Below are 13,162 nucleotides of genomic sequence, written 5' to 3' on the forward strand. Positions count from 1 at the left end.
AAAAAATAAACAGTTTTATGTGGGTACGAAATAAAAGCCAAAAAGCATTTTAGCCAAATTCCTTTCGGAAAATAGTTTCACATATTTAGTTTAGAATATGGATTTTTTATTCTAAAGCCTAACTAGAAGTATATCGCATCTGGTAATTACAGTGTTTTTCTACAGCCCCGTTAAAGTACACTCGGTTTCACCTTAGTGGCGCCCCTGATTTTTTCGTAAAGTTTAATGTTTTAACTTTTGTACTAAGTTTAAATTTTTATGGTTTGCTTGTAATTTATAGCCAAATTATTTGTTTAAAACTTATCTATAAACGAAAACACTAGAAATAGTGAACTGGGGATGCAGTTTAGGAGTGGAAAACGATATTTTGAACTTGCGGTGAAACGTAACCGCCCAGCGGAAAACGTGCAATGGAAAAGTTGTAGATAATAAAAGAATCTAACATTTTTGTATTTCGTACTTTTTGCCACTTGATTCAAAATTAACAACTTTTGGTGTTCATCAAGCACGATTTATTCGCAGTTTATGAAACCGCTAGTTTTCGAATTATGTACATTTTCAGAAAAACCTACCCTTATCTTCCACGAATAATTATTGATCTGTTTTTATATTTCGAAAGTGTAAGTAGTCATTTTGTGACTTGGTGGTTTATTTATCGCTAAACCGCTTAAAATTGCGAAAAAGTCAAAAGTCTATCTGAATCATGTTTTCAATATTTTCAAAGAATTTCGATTTTCTTCATTATTTCTCTTAATAGTGGACTATATTTACATAATGTCAGTTGATTCCATCTAAGTTTATTATCAACCAATTACCATATGATCAAGACAATTGTTCGTGGAAAATAAGGGTAGTCTTTTCGGAAAAGGTAAATAACTTCGTCTAAGTCGTCTTCTGAACCGAACATAAAAATCATATTTATTCAACACCAAAAAGACATACTTTTACAGATTACAGAAAAAAATATATTACTGGAAATAGTACAATGCGGTACAAGAGACTCACGTACCTTGTACTATTTTTCTTGATCCTCGATGGAAAATAGCAGAAAAAAGTATAAAGTTTTCCAAAAAAAACTGAAAGGCACACGATTTTTTCAAAGTAAACAACATCTCAATTTTTTCTGTGATTTTGAGCTATGAACTGAGAAAAAAAATTATGAATTCAAAATAATTTGAGCATTAACAAAAAAGCTGCTGTGCAATTTTTTTTTAGAACTCAGGGCAGTTTGGCCCTACTTTAAGAGTAATTTGAATTTAAGCATTTATTCGTTTAAATTTCTTCGTCGCTCTGGCTGTTGCAACTTTTATAAAATATTTCGATTGAGAATGTAATTGAAACAACAGAATATTCTATCCGCTGAAAGTAATCAATTTTCATTGTCCTGAAATTAACATGATTATAATAGATATAGTGTTTCGATCAATGATCACCTCTTGCTTTTAAAGATTTGTAAACAGACAATACGTTAACTAGCTATCCAAAGTGGGTCGATAATTTGACATTATCAATGTCAACTAAATTATCATTCTCAGTCAAACTCCAGAAGCGTAAAAATGTAAAATCAAATGCGCCCATTAGAGACATGTTCCCCAGAAACTAAGATCCACTAGCAAAAGCCAAAAGGACAAAAAGTATTAGCCCTCTAAAGAGAACTTAAGCATGATAAATGATGTGGATTTATCGAATTTTCTTACGCGAAATCTCGATAAAGCCTATTCATCGCCTTCTAATACTAAACCCATGGCTTTTGTGTGAAATGTTTTGTACGTTATCTGGAAGTGTAGGGGAGCACTAACACTCACAACATGACTTTTTATGTGAAATATACAGGGTGATTCAAAATTGGCGTCATTGCTCTGGAGGTGTTGTTTGGCGCTGTTATAGGAGTACAGAAAAAATTGTAAAATAAATTAATTGTTATTAAAAACTGAGAAATTTGCAAAAAACTATATCAGAAATACGGCAGCAATGTTTTTGAAGGTAATCTGCCTAATTGCACATTGCGCAAATACCTGTTGCGTCGTCATTATGAAAAACTCCAGTAACCATCGAATTATACCGAGTGACAATAAGATAGACAAGGACGAACGGTAAATTCAACAAGATTTGTTGACTGCGCAACGTACTTTCGACATGTCAATCTGTTCTCATAACCTCGAATTCTGCGGGGTTTGGTGTTTACATAAATAATCCACACAACACCAAACATTTGAATGGTTAACTGCAAACAAGCTAGTGCCTGTGTAATCTCCTTATTATCCACTCTTATCAAGCAGCTTCTCGTATTCAGTTAATTAACTCGTGCTCCATTTGTATCTCCTTGTGCTGGGTGTATCGTACAAACGCGGTAGGAACATAGCCCTCCTCGGTATTTAATTGGTGCTTCGGAAAGTGTCAGTTATTGTGCTCTGAGTGCCCCTGGAAGGCCCTGATCCGATTAATTGCATCGAATTGTTCCTCTGTGCTTGGAACCCGAACATCGATTGTCGTCCACTCTCTTCCTGGAACCACTCTCCTAGTCCTTTGTTTGGAACCACTCTCCTCGTCCGTGAGTTCTTTGAGCTTCTGCTATGTTACTGAAGCATTTCCCCTGAACTTAGCGCATATCCGCAAATTCGTGAAAGGAAATTCAAAGTAACTCACAGTTTGACAAATTATTGTTTTTATTGACAAGGGTTATCCACCTGTAACTATCTGTTAATGACAGAAAACATCATTGCCGCTGTGATTTTTCATCAAAAAATTGTAGAAGAGAACTTTTTTGATATCAAAAATTTTTTGTGATTGAATGAATGCATGAAGCAAAGATCGTAATTTTTTTGAATACTTGAGTATTCCAATATCCTACCAATTCAACATGGAACAATTTCTAGATAATGCTTAATAACAAAGTTGAAATTTGAACTTAAACTGTTAATATCCTCTTGAAATTTTCGAAAAAAAAAATTCAATATTTTTCTCGTAGTCCCCAAGTGAGCTTCTATCACCCCTTAAAAGAAATGACGCCAATTTTGAATCACCCTGTATATGGATTTTCAAGGGCGATACTAGAATTACTAAGACCATTTTAACATTAACATCAACCACATCAAAAAGAATGCATCTGAGCAAACAAGTTTTTCTGTAAATTTTTCTGTGAATTTCAAATTCGTTGCAAAAATGGGGTGGTCAAAGTCTGTACAAGATTGGTTATTAACTCAAAAATAGTTGAAGATAAATATAGAAGAGTTATATGGAAGAGGCGTAGAATGTTGCGTATTGCTCGAATATACAATAAAAAGTGCAGCATTCCGTTAAAAAAAAGGAAGTTTGGTCCGCCACTTGAATTTGAGACACCCTGTATCAATTGGTTTTATCTTAAAATAAATAGACGTTAATATCTACCACTTTTGTATTTAGTATCTTCTCCAAATTTCAAATTAGATGTAAAAACTATTGTCCAAAGTTCAATCAACACAACACACGTTCATCCCAGATATTAAGCGAACACACGAAAATAAAAATATTTTTTGGCTTTAACAAACAAATGGTAGAAAAATATGGTGAAATTATAACTAAAATACCAATTATGTTTAATCATTGGTGCAGTATCACTGCGGCGTTTAGGTTAATAAAAAAATATTTTAATTAAGTGAATTTACTTACCCTCTTCGGCCTGGAGGTGGAATGGGGACACTGTAGGACATCAACCACCGGCGGGCTGAACAAGAGTAATAAGGATAAGTCCACCATCCCCGATACGAGATGTTCGGTGGACTTTCGATGAATTTGGGTGAACGTAAACCTGGACTAGAATCTGCATCTTCATACCTTAAATAGACATTTACTTTATTTTAAAAATGGAAATTGAGTACTTAGACTATTGGAAATAGAGAAAAAATAAATATATTATTAAAATATCTACTACCAGCACCAATTATCATTACTGACATTATTTGTGGTTCGATAAATTATGCAATTTCTGTTATCAAAGCATCGAAATATTTTTTTTTACAATTAACTTAAAACTGTACATTATGTTGAAATAAAATTAGCGCTATCAGATTTCATTTCACTGATGTCAAATACGATATGTTTCAGAAGTAGTCGAAATAATAATTGAAAAGTATTCAGAAAAATTTATCAAGTCAAAATATGTCAAGTGAGCTATTTATCGATTTTGCTAGAATCAACTAAACACGCTGTCAAATGATTAAAGAACTCTGGTAGAGATCAAAATCTATTTTTTAAATCATTATTAAAAGTGCCAGGTATTTTACTGTTCATTTTAAGTGCAATGACGCAACTATACAGTGATAAAATATTTTGAGTCAGTATTATATTATTTAGGACACTCAGCAACCTAAAATCAGAAGTGTTTTAAGGTAAAATAGATTGATAAAGTTGACACGAAGCAGATAAGGTTTATAGAAGGTCACCGAAAATTGAAAGGAAATTTAAATAAAACGGAAAGATATTCAGATAAAAAAAGGTGAGTTAGTTGCTATACAGGGTGTCCAGCTAGGTATTCGAGTTATATGGCTAATTTTAAGCAACATATATTACTATTAACATATTTACTTTGTTTGCATTTTAGACAGGTTCCTAAAATATTGGACATTAAATTTATCAGAATCCAAGTTGCCAAGCGAAGATTTAAAAAAAAAATAATAAAAGCTCACTGACAGAGTAATTATTATTAAAGTTGCTTAATATGAGCACGCATGAATAACTAAGTATTTTCACAGGTCCCCAAATGAAAAAATCCAACGAGTTCAGGTCCGGAGATCGCTGTAGCCAGGCAATGAAACAACCACGATCATTTTCATTCAAAGAACGACTGAAAATATTTTTTATTGCAATATTTTTATATTGTAAGATTACCCCATTTATAAATCAAACCAATGAAACAAACAATAAAAGAAACAGAAAATGCATGCCAATGCTTAAAGCAGCAACAACGCTACACATAAAAACTGATGATGGTGGAAAAATACACCGAAACGTATTTTGATAAATAAGTAGAGACATAAATGACTGAGGAATGAATTTGATTTGGAATAAAAGAAAAACCATTTTAATTAGTATTTATTTGCATGTAGAAAAATTAAATGGCTTTTCTTGTAGAAAGAATAATTCTGGAGTCACTAATTAAATACCTGGCTTCTGAACAAAATATTCGCCAATTATTAACTATTAGTAATAAAAAGTTCTGCGTTCAATCAACTATATTCAGTAGTGGATCTACGTTTTCAAATTCAAAGCGCCAGACAATCATACATATACATAGGATGAAGCAGTTAGTATTAAACAATTAAACAAAACGAGAATATCTGCATCGTCTCTGTTACGTTGTTTAATTTAATATGAAGTGAAAAAATACCCTTTTAAAATTGTAAAATGTTTTGTTTTTAAAATGAGATTTTAGAATGGAAACTGTAGACACATGTTACAAATAGATTTAAACGAAAATTTATATTGCTAACAATATTCCTTATATATAAAGCTATATTTTATTAAATTATTCGTTATATTTTCCAACTTTAACCAACCAAAATTAATGTAAGATATTAAAACAATTAACTCGAATAATGAAATACTAAGTAATTCTATTATATGATGATTGCACGAAAATAAGGAAAAAATATACTTCATACCAAAAACACCAAGAAAAAATCGTATATTCTGAAAAGATTTAAATATCGCTTCAATTGCTCAGCAGGACAGTACTTCTTACAAGTACAGTATTTCTTAAACAAATGTCTTTTGAAGAGTTTCAGATGATTGAAGCTGTTGATTTTTTCGGATTGTTAATTTTAAACCCGAAAAACTAACCAGTTTGAACGAATGGCCACGAAAGCATTTCTCCTTTGTTGTGGGTTGTTTAAAAATTAATCAAACAAAGTGTGAAAAATGGTAAACTATTAAAGAAACGAGAAGCCTTACCTGGCTTCTCAGAAATAGGTCTATTGAACAAACCTCCAACTTTTTTGCGTTTTAGAATATCTTGCCTGCAAAGAAAGGGCATAAAAGAATAACAAACTGCAATTTCGGTATATCTTCTTCTATCTGCTCATTTTAGTTGTAAACAATTTTGAGTGCAGAATGGAGAAATTTTTGATTCAACATTCAATCGATGAGTGTTGAACCACGTTTATCAAACATCCTTAAAAACACTTGAAAATCTGATATCGGTAATCTAGACTTTAACAGATTGAAAAAAATATATATAAGTAAGTTCATACAATATGCGGTGACAAGAGTGTAGCCTGGATTGAGTGAGTAAATTTCAAGAAAATGTCGTTTCTCAAGCAAAGTGTAATATACGCAGTTTGTGCTCTGGCTTTTATTTACCATCAAGCTGACAGTAAGTGTTCTACAATTAATATGATTAAACAAAGATTGTCGTTTAGAAAGTCTGTTAATTCGAAACGTTTAAGAAAGTTTTCTAATTCGCAAATTAAAGTCCAAGATCAAAAAAATGATACAAGGTTATTATTTATTATTCGTGGTTTATTATTCGTGATATTCAAAACATTGACAACCTTTGCTACTTTTATGCAAAAGATTGCATATTACAGAGTACCTTCTCATAATAAGTAAATTCACTTTCACTTGACAAGGACATCGAGCGGTAAACATAAGTAATTGTTTTATTATCATCATTGCAAAGGATAAAAAAAAATTGATTTTGAATCTTTGAATCAACCAAACGGCACCCCTGAAAAAAAGCTCAAGTCGAATTGAATCATGATTTAACTGAAATTATGAATGATCTTGACAGTTGGTTAAATTTAGCTTAGAGCTTAATGTTTGATTATCAATAATCAATTCAAAAAATTAAACAATCTAGAACTCTTACCACCGCGTAGATCGGACACAATCCTTTGTCAACTAAAAAGGCAAAACATTAATGTTCGGATGAAGGATAAAAAATAGACCGTTTTCAAATACGAAGAAAGAAATGAGAAACATTTTCGCAAAAGTAACAATTTTGAATGAACTTTGGCCACCAAGATTCTGCGATTTAACGCCGATGACTTCTTTCTTTGGGGTTACGGGAAGGAAAAGGTGTATGTGAAGTTGAACGCCTTAAAGAAGAGATACGGTGCGCTATTGCTGAAATAGGGCCACAGGTATGCGAAAACGTGATCCAGAATTTTATGAAAATAATTACCGTGTGCTAGATGTTTCGTGGTGGTCATTTGCCGGATGTCGTATTTCATGTTTAAAAATTTTTGCTTAGTTCGAAAAAAATATGTACATATTTTTATTAAATATTAAATCCGGCGCTCTTGTTGAGACACCCTTTATATACAACAGTCCACAAAAAAATTCGCATTCGACGTATATTCTAAGAAAGGTAATTATTTTGTAAGTTATATTTAATTTTTGTTCCAGTTGCTTCAGCAGCAGGAAATTGTATTTTCTGCAATACTACGGCCAATCCATCATGCACTGCGGCTAATATAACAGACTTCACGATATTCGAGAATTGCACTACCGACACTTCGTGTTTTGAGGTGTTGTATAAAGATAAAGGTAAAATCTTAATTAATTAATAGTTAACTGACCTTTAATATCCCATTCAATTCTTCATACAGGTAAATATGGAAAACGCAGGCTAAACAATTCGATTCAAAAGAGCAAACTACAGTCAGAAATTGAAATGATCGCTTATCTGTGTTCTATGTCAGTATGAGGCGGGTTAAGAACATAATAATCAACATAAAAGAATTGGTTTCTTTGGTTTTTTTCTTACATTTAAATCAATGGTTTTGCCAATAAGTAATACATTCCCGTAATGCATTGTTGTAGTCGAACAATTGGTGCATTGCAACTTCGAAAAAAAAACATCGCTTATGACTTTTAGCTACTAAAAAATCCAATACCAAACAAATAGATCATTATATTTTCGAGCTAAGAAGACGATTTCAAGTTCCGTTTGTCAGTATTTATTAGTATTATACTCAGGAGATTATTAAAAATTATCATATTGTAACACATATTTTTTTCAGAAGGAGCTAATGATCAGGTTTTACGAGGCTGTGATTTAAATTGCACTTCTGATGACTTGCTAAAATTGAATACCACCAATTATTGGAGTTGTAAAGACTGTACCACTGATTTCTGCAATAATGTAACAATTTCTTACAATGACACAACTCCGGACACTCCAGACACTCCAGACACTCCAGACACTCCAGCTAATAGCAGCTCATCGGCATTAATAAGTAATATCAGACTTGGATCTCTGATGCTTAGTGCGGCCGTTACATTCTACTTGTACTAATTACCACCCATTTGTATTATTATTGTATTGCTAATTAGTGAATTTACCATTTAATTACCATGTTCAAATGTGATTATAAATATATCAAATTAAATTGTTGTAATATAAAATGTTAAATTTATACGCTTAAATTATTTTCATACTTCAAATGAAAACAATTTTGAATTTATATATCAACTGAAGTAGTATAACTTTCAATACATACATGTCAAAATAAATTTTACCTTTGTAATTAAATATATCTACCGGAGGTATTCCTCTACTGGAAATAATTTTTACGTTCCGCATTTCATCTCAACGGGGCGCAATAAAAAAGTAAATATTAAATTCCAGACCTTCTCTGAAAATTACCAAATTCAGAAAGAAAAAGCTTTCGTACATTGTATGAAAGCTTGCCTATTTTTGTATCATTTTGGTTCAAGGCTCTTTGACATACCGACATTAATAAAAGTGGAGGAAGCAATTGAAAGTGCACCCATTTAAATATCTTCAACTTCTACACAACTTGTTCGATTTTAGTAATTTTAAGCTTGCTCGGAAGACCAGTGTAAGTACTTTTTACTGTTTTAAAAAGTAAATCACGATAGTTATGCACTACAGAACATAGGACATATTATTACAACTCAGCAGATGCCCATTTCTAATTTCAGATGAAAACCCAGCTTACTACTTCGTGAATAGGGACAATTCGCCATATTTTGCAATTCGTTAGAGAAATCGGAAAAAGTTAATAAAAAAGTTGTTCAGAATGATGCTAATGAAAGCAACGAAAAATGAAATAATACATGATTAATTCAACAAAATAAAAAAAGAAAAGTAGGCTTGTTCTATTCTCTCACATAGTTCTTCTCGAGTTTTAGGCATTACTTTGTAAACTTTATTCTTGGTAGTATTTTAGAAATAGAAATCTAATGGTGCAAGGTCAGGAAAGCGAGGGGGCCACTATTCGAAAGGACTGTTTCTGCCAATCCATCTTAATGGCAAGTATCGATTTAACCAATCCCGGACCAACCGGTAATGAATAGTTGCACCGCCTAGTTGGAAAAGCATTTCTTGTCGCACGTTGATAGGCAGATCTACGATAATACCCCATAATTGATTATTAACAAAATTAAGCAATCGCTCAGCATTTAAGGTAGTGTAGACGAAAAACGGACCAATTATTCTGTCACCTAAAATTCCGCACTACACAATAACTTTTTAAGAATATTGGCTTTTGCAGTTAATAAGCCAATGATGATTTTCTGTAGACCAGTATCTGCAGTTTTGAGAATATACTATCCCATTGGTAGTGAACGTAGCCTCATCCGTAAACATAATTTTTCATAAAAAAGTTCCTTCATTTAAAAAATTTCCCTGGACTCAAAAGCAAGATTCTAAGCGTTTCAAGTCATCACCTTGTCTCAACGTATGCAGACATTTCGGTTCGAACGGCTTTATTTTATGACGAATCAGGCATCTTCTTATCTTGCCTTTACTTACATTTAATTCAACAGTCCTCAGACGTAAACTCATTTGAGGATTGGCACGAACTCGATTCCGAAGTTGAGCGTGAAGCGCACTGTTCAACACAATTCCAGTTTCTGAGAAACGCAAATTTACCCCTGCTGCAGTTTTATGTCTAATAGGATTCCTCTGTGCATGTCTCATATTGAATTCTTCCGTGACTTGTCTGCTACTTCGAGCTCCATCACCAAATAATCTAATTATTTCTATTTCTATTTCTATCATGGCTCTCTAGTGAACTCTGATACAAAAATTGCAACTGCGTTTTGAACCACTAAAAAATTTAAAAAAATGCCAAAATCTTACTTTTCACTAGAAACTCGGTATTTACCGTTCAAATAACATATGAACAACTTTCAATAATAAAAACAACATTTAAAAAAAGATTAAACACACAAATAACATTTGAATAACGAACAACAAGAAAACATAAGCATCGTCTATTCCGGATATTTGTAAACCAATTCTCATATCCTGGAAACTACGAGAGTAGAATGCCTTTTTGTAGGTGGTATTTGGAAAACGCGAAAAAGAACCAATATTTGTTTGACAGTTTAAAATGCTAAAAAAATATTAGGCAACGAAATTGCAACAGACAGCAGGGGGCATAAAATATAACAGATTTTAATACCTACAGTATATTTGAACAAAAGTTGATTTCTCATGTTTAAATTACAATATTGCCAAAAACATACTTTCAAGCAGACGGCGGTCCAACCCATAATTCCCAAAGGTCTACTGAATGATTTAACCAGTATTTTCACCAAATATCGATAGATACCAATTGATCAATTCGGTGGCCACTTTGCTCGTTGGATTTAACTCTCTTAGATTTATTTTTGTGGGTTTTTTATAAAAGTTATGGTCGAACTCCCTAACTGGGAGCTCAAACAGAGTAAAACTCACTTGGACAACTAGGACAAACTGGAGCAAAACGAAGATTGCTGGAAAACTTGCTAAGGCAGGGGCCGAGCAACCACTGACCAACTAAGAACCTGCTTGTGGCATATCTCATGCCCAAGTTAGGGCGGGAGTGGATATTGGAACAACATACTAACTGGGAAGAGACACCTCCTTACCGCAAAACAGTGGGTGAGACATCCACAACCAGTGCGTAAAAGTGAAATGCTAAAAAGCAGACAAAAAATAAGGATGATAGTGGCCTTTTTAACAGGACACGCCCCCTGCAAAAAACACCTCTTAAGGATGGGACTGAGCGATCAACCAACCTGCAGGGGGTGCGTGGTGCTAGGCCAAATACCAGCTCGGCGGTGAGGAAAGAGTTTTAGTGGGTAAACAGCTTAGCTGGAGTCCCACACAACCCAGAGCGACAGATCACTAGCTCTGGGTGTGCGTAACAGAGCATTTCCTAAACCTCACCGAAACAAAAATGGTCCCACTCACGATACAATGGAAAAACTTCGCTAAGATGTTATTTCAGCGTTTGGGGAATTACGACTCTTTTTTTCCAACTTGTACAGTGAATGTGCAGTGTTCAAGACAGAGATATAAATCGGATATTGTGCATCTAGTTTGTAGATGTGAAATTTGTGATGTCTGATGTGAAATTTGAATAATTTCAAAAGGTACGTTTTCGAATATATTGAAGGACATTGTAATTTAATATTCACGCAGTTTGCAATATATTATTGAGATTTGTTAGATTTTTTCACGAAAATGAGTTTTATATGTTAATTTTTTCCGAATATCTAGTTATATAAAGTGATGATCAAGTAGATCTATGTCTTCTCCGGAACAAGGGTATTTTCAAGTAGAAGAAACCAGACAACCCACGAATATAAGCTTTATCGGTTCGGGTTTATTAACAGTTGTTTAACAGTCGCATCTAACGGAGAAGAAATTATCCGACTCTCTATTTCCATAAAATAACGATCAAGAAGATCATATATTTTCTTAGGAACAACAACTACAATGTCAGGGAGATGTAGAGATAATAGTTTTATTACTTATTCATTTACATAAAATTGTGGGCCCCCGCTGTTATTTGAAAAAAGTTAAAGGTTAATCAATTTGTAATAAACAAAAAGATGTGGGAATTCGGTCCTTCTAGATACCTTCAATATGATGCTAAATAACCGAATAAACAGCTTTGAACTATCCAAATACATAGTTTCTTGCTAAAAGCAGCTACCAGAAAGCTATTGCCTACCAGGTATAGGGTGACTATACCCGGTGATTGTGGGCTTGTTCAGCGGTGAACAGCTTCTCTTCAGGGAATAGGATTCTTTCCTACTGAAGGGGAGTGTGGCGACAAAGGAGTCGTTTGCATCTTTCAAGTCGTAGGTCAATCGGTATCGTCGATGAAGAGCTAAACGTTTTGCAGCTAGTAGGGCTTGAAATAGAGATACCCGCTGGCTATTTAACGGATTGATACCCGATTTGTTTCAGTCCCACGAGCGATTTTTCTCATGGAGACCCTCGGATTTCGCCTGATACGTTCTCGAACGAGCTCCAGGTTCTTGACGGTTCTGGCCTCAGATTAATGTGTTTGGTTCTGAGGGCGAACTTCCCGCCACCTCCTGGACAGCTGCCAATATGGCCGAGCTCTTCAAACCTCTTGATGGATCGTCGGACGTTAGATTTGTCGATGCCGAGCGTTCGAGCAATATCGATCGGACGCTTTTTCAACTCATGTAACGCAAACATTTTTCTCTTTGGTTTGACATCTTAATTAAACTAAGCTAAACCTGATTAAGTAGCTTAAAAGTGTTGAATAAAATTGAAACAAAACACATGTGTAGTATTTTTAACGGAAAATCGAATGAAAACAATAGACACTTTCCAACTTAATAAAGATTCATGTCACATTCGTTACAATATGGTTGTAATTTTTTTATTGTCATCCGGGATAACCGATTAGGAACAATCAACGCTATCTCGAATTTTCGGCAGTGAATCAAACCAACTTTCAAACAAGTAGAAAATCTACCGAATTTCAAGACTTGGGGAGAAAATATGATATACTGCAGCCTGAAAAGTATCCGCAAATGTACTAAATGCTCAAGTAGCCACATTTTCACGGTCTCATCAAGTTTGATGGTTTTTGCACGAATATTTCCATTTTTCTTCAGACCTCACTAACAGTTCAGAGAGGGTGTGGAAATTCATAAAATATGCATAAGATAACAACAACAACAAATCTTTATTCATTGAAAAGGCTATCGACCATTGCGGTCTTTCCGCCCATGCATAAGATATTAATATATTAAGTGGGTAAAGTTATTGCGGTCACTTCATGCGGTCATTTTTTAAGTTTTTCGAGCCTATACAGGGTTATTCACGCTATACGGCACGGACGTTTGCGGCTAGCCCGTTTGTTTTTTGCAAAGTATTATTTGATGAATCCACAGACGCCTATCG

General features: G+C 33.8%; 2 protein-coding genes and 1 long non-coding RNA gene across 6 annotated transcripts in view; 2 read left to right on the forward strand and 1 right to left on the reverse strand.

The window, feature by feature from the left end:
* The window catches only part of LOC109537818 (probable G-protein coupled receptor CG31760), a 117,305-nt gene that overhangs the window by 46,979 nt on the left and 57,164 nt on the right, over window positions 1-13,162 (reverse strand). Inside the window, exon 6 of the mRNA XM_019904720.2 lies at window positions 3,649-3,813. Within this exon, the coding sequence (XP_019760279.1) occupies window positions 3,649-3,813 (165 nt within the window). The remainder of the gene's footprint in view (window positions 1-3,648; window positions 3,814-13,162) is intronic.
* LOC125503461 lies at window positions 4,159-4,926 on the forward strand. Its single transcript, XR_007280881.1, has 3 exons — window positions 4,159-4,474; window positions 4,580-4,671; window positions 4,731-4,926. It is a non-coding gene; the product is annotated as an uncharacterized LOC125503461 (long non-coding RNA).
* Window positions 6,215-8,493, forward strand: LOC109537822. Of its 4 annotated transcripts, none has more exons than XM_019904730.2 (3): window positions 6,215-6,349; window positions 7,384-7,524; window positions 8,004-8,493. In XM_019904730.2, the coding sequence occupies exons 1-3, from the start codon at window positions 6,280-6,282 to the stop codon at window positions 8,273-8,275; spliced, it is 483 nt and encodes a 160-aa protein (XP_019760289.2). In that variant the 5' UTR covers window positions 6,215-6,279; the 3' UTR covers window positions 8,276-8,493. The 4 variants fall into 4 exon arrangements, with proteins under 4 accessions (XP_019760289.2, XP_019760291.2, XP_019760288.2 ...); XM_019904732.2 differs by having other exon boundaries at window positions 7,384-7,518; XM_019904729.2 differs by having other exon boundaries at window positions 6,216-6,349; window positions 8,001-8,493.

This window comes from Dendroctonus ponderosae, unplaced genomic scaffold, assembly GCF_020466585.1.
Source record: "Dendroctonus ponderosae isolate FM_Combo_2020 unplaced genomic scaffold, Dpon_F_20191213v2 Dpon_F_20191213_2, whole genome shotgun sequence".
NCBI lineage: Eukaryota > Metazoa > Arthropoda > Insecta > Coleoptera > Curculionidae > Dendroctonus > Dendroctonus ponderosae.

What these genes read in the sequence shown, in the direction of transcription:
- LOC109537822 (XM_019904729.2), top strand. Translation starts at nt 6,280, where the DNA reads ATGTCGTTTCTCAAGCAAAGTGTAATATACGCAGTTTGTGCTCTGGCT. An exon ending in TATTTACCATCAAGCTGACA is followed by an intron (nt 6,350 to 7,383) that starts GTAAGTGTTCTA and finishes TTTTTGTTCCAG; the next exon opens with TTGCTTCAGCAGCAGGAAAT. An exon ending in GGTGTTGTATAAAGATAAAG is followed by an intron (nt 7,525 to 8,000) that starts GTAAAATCTTAA and finishes TATTTTTTTCAG; the next exon opens with AAGGAGCTAATGATCAGGTT.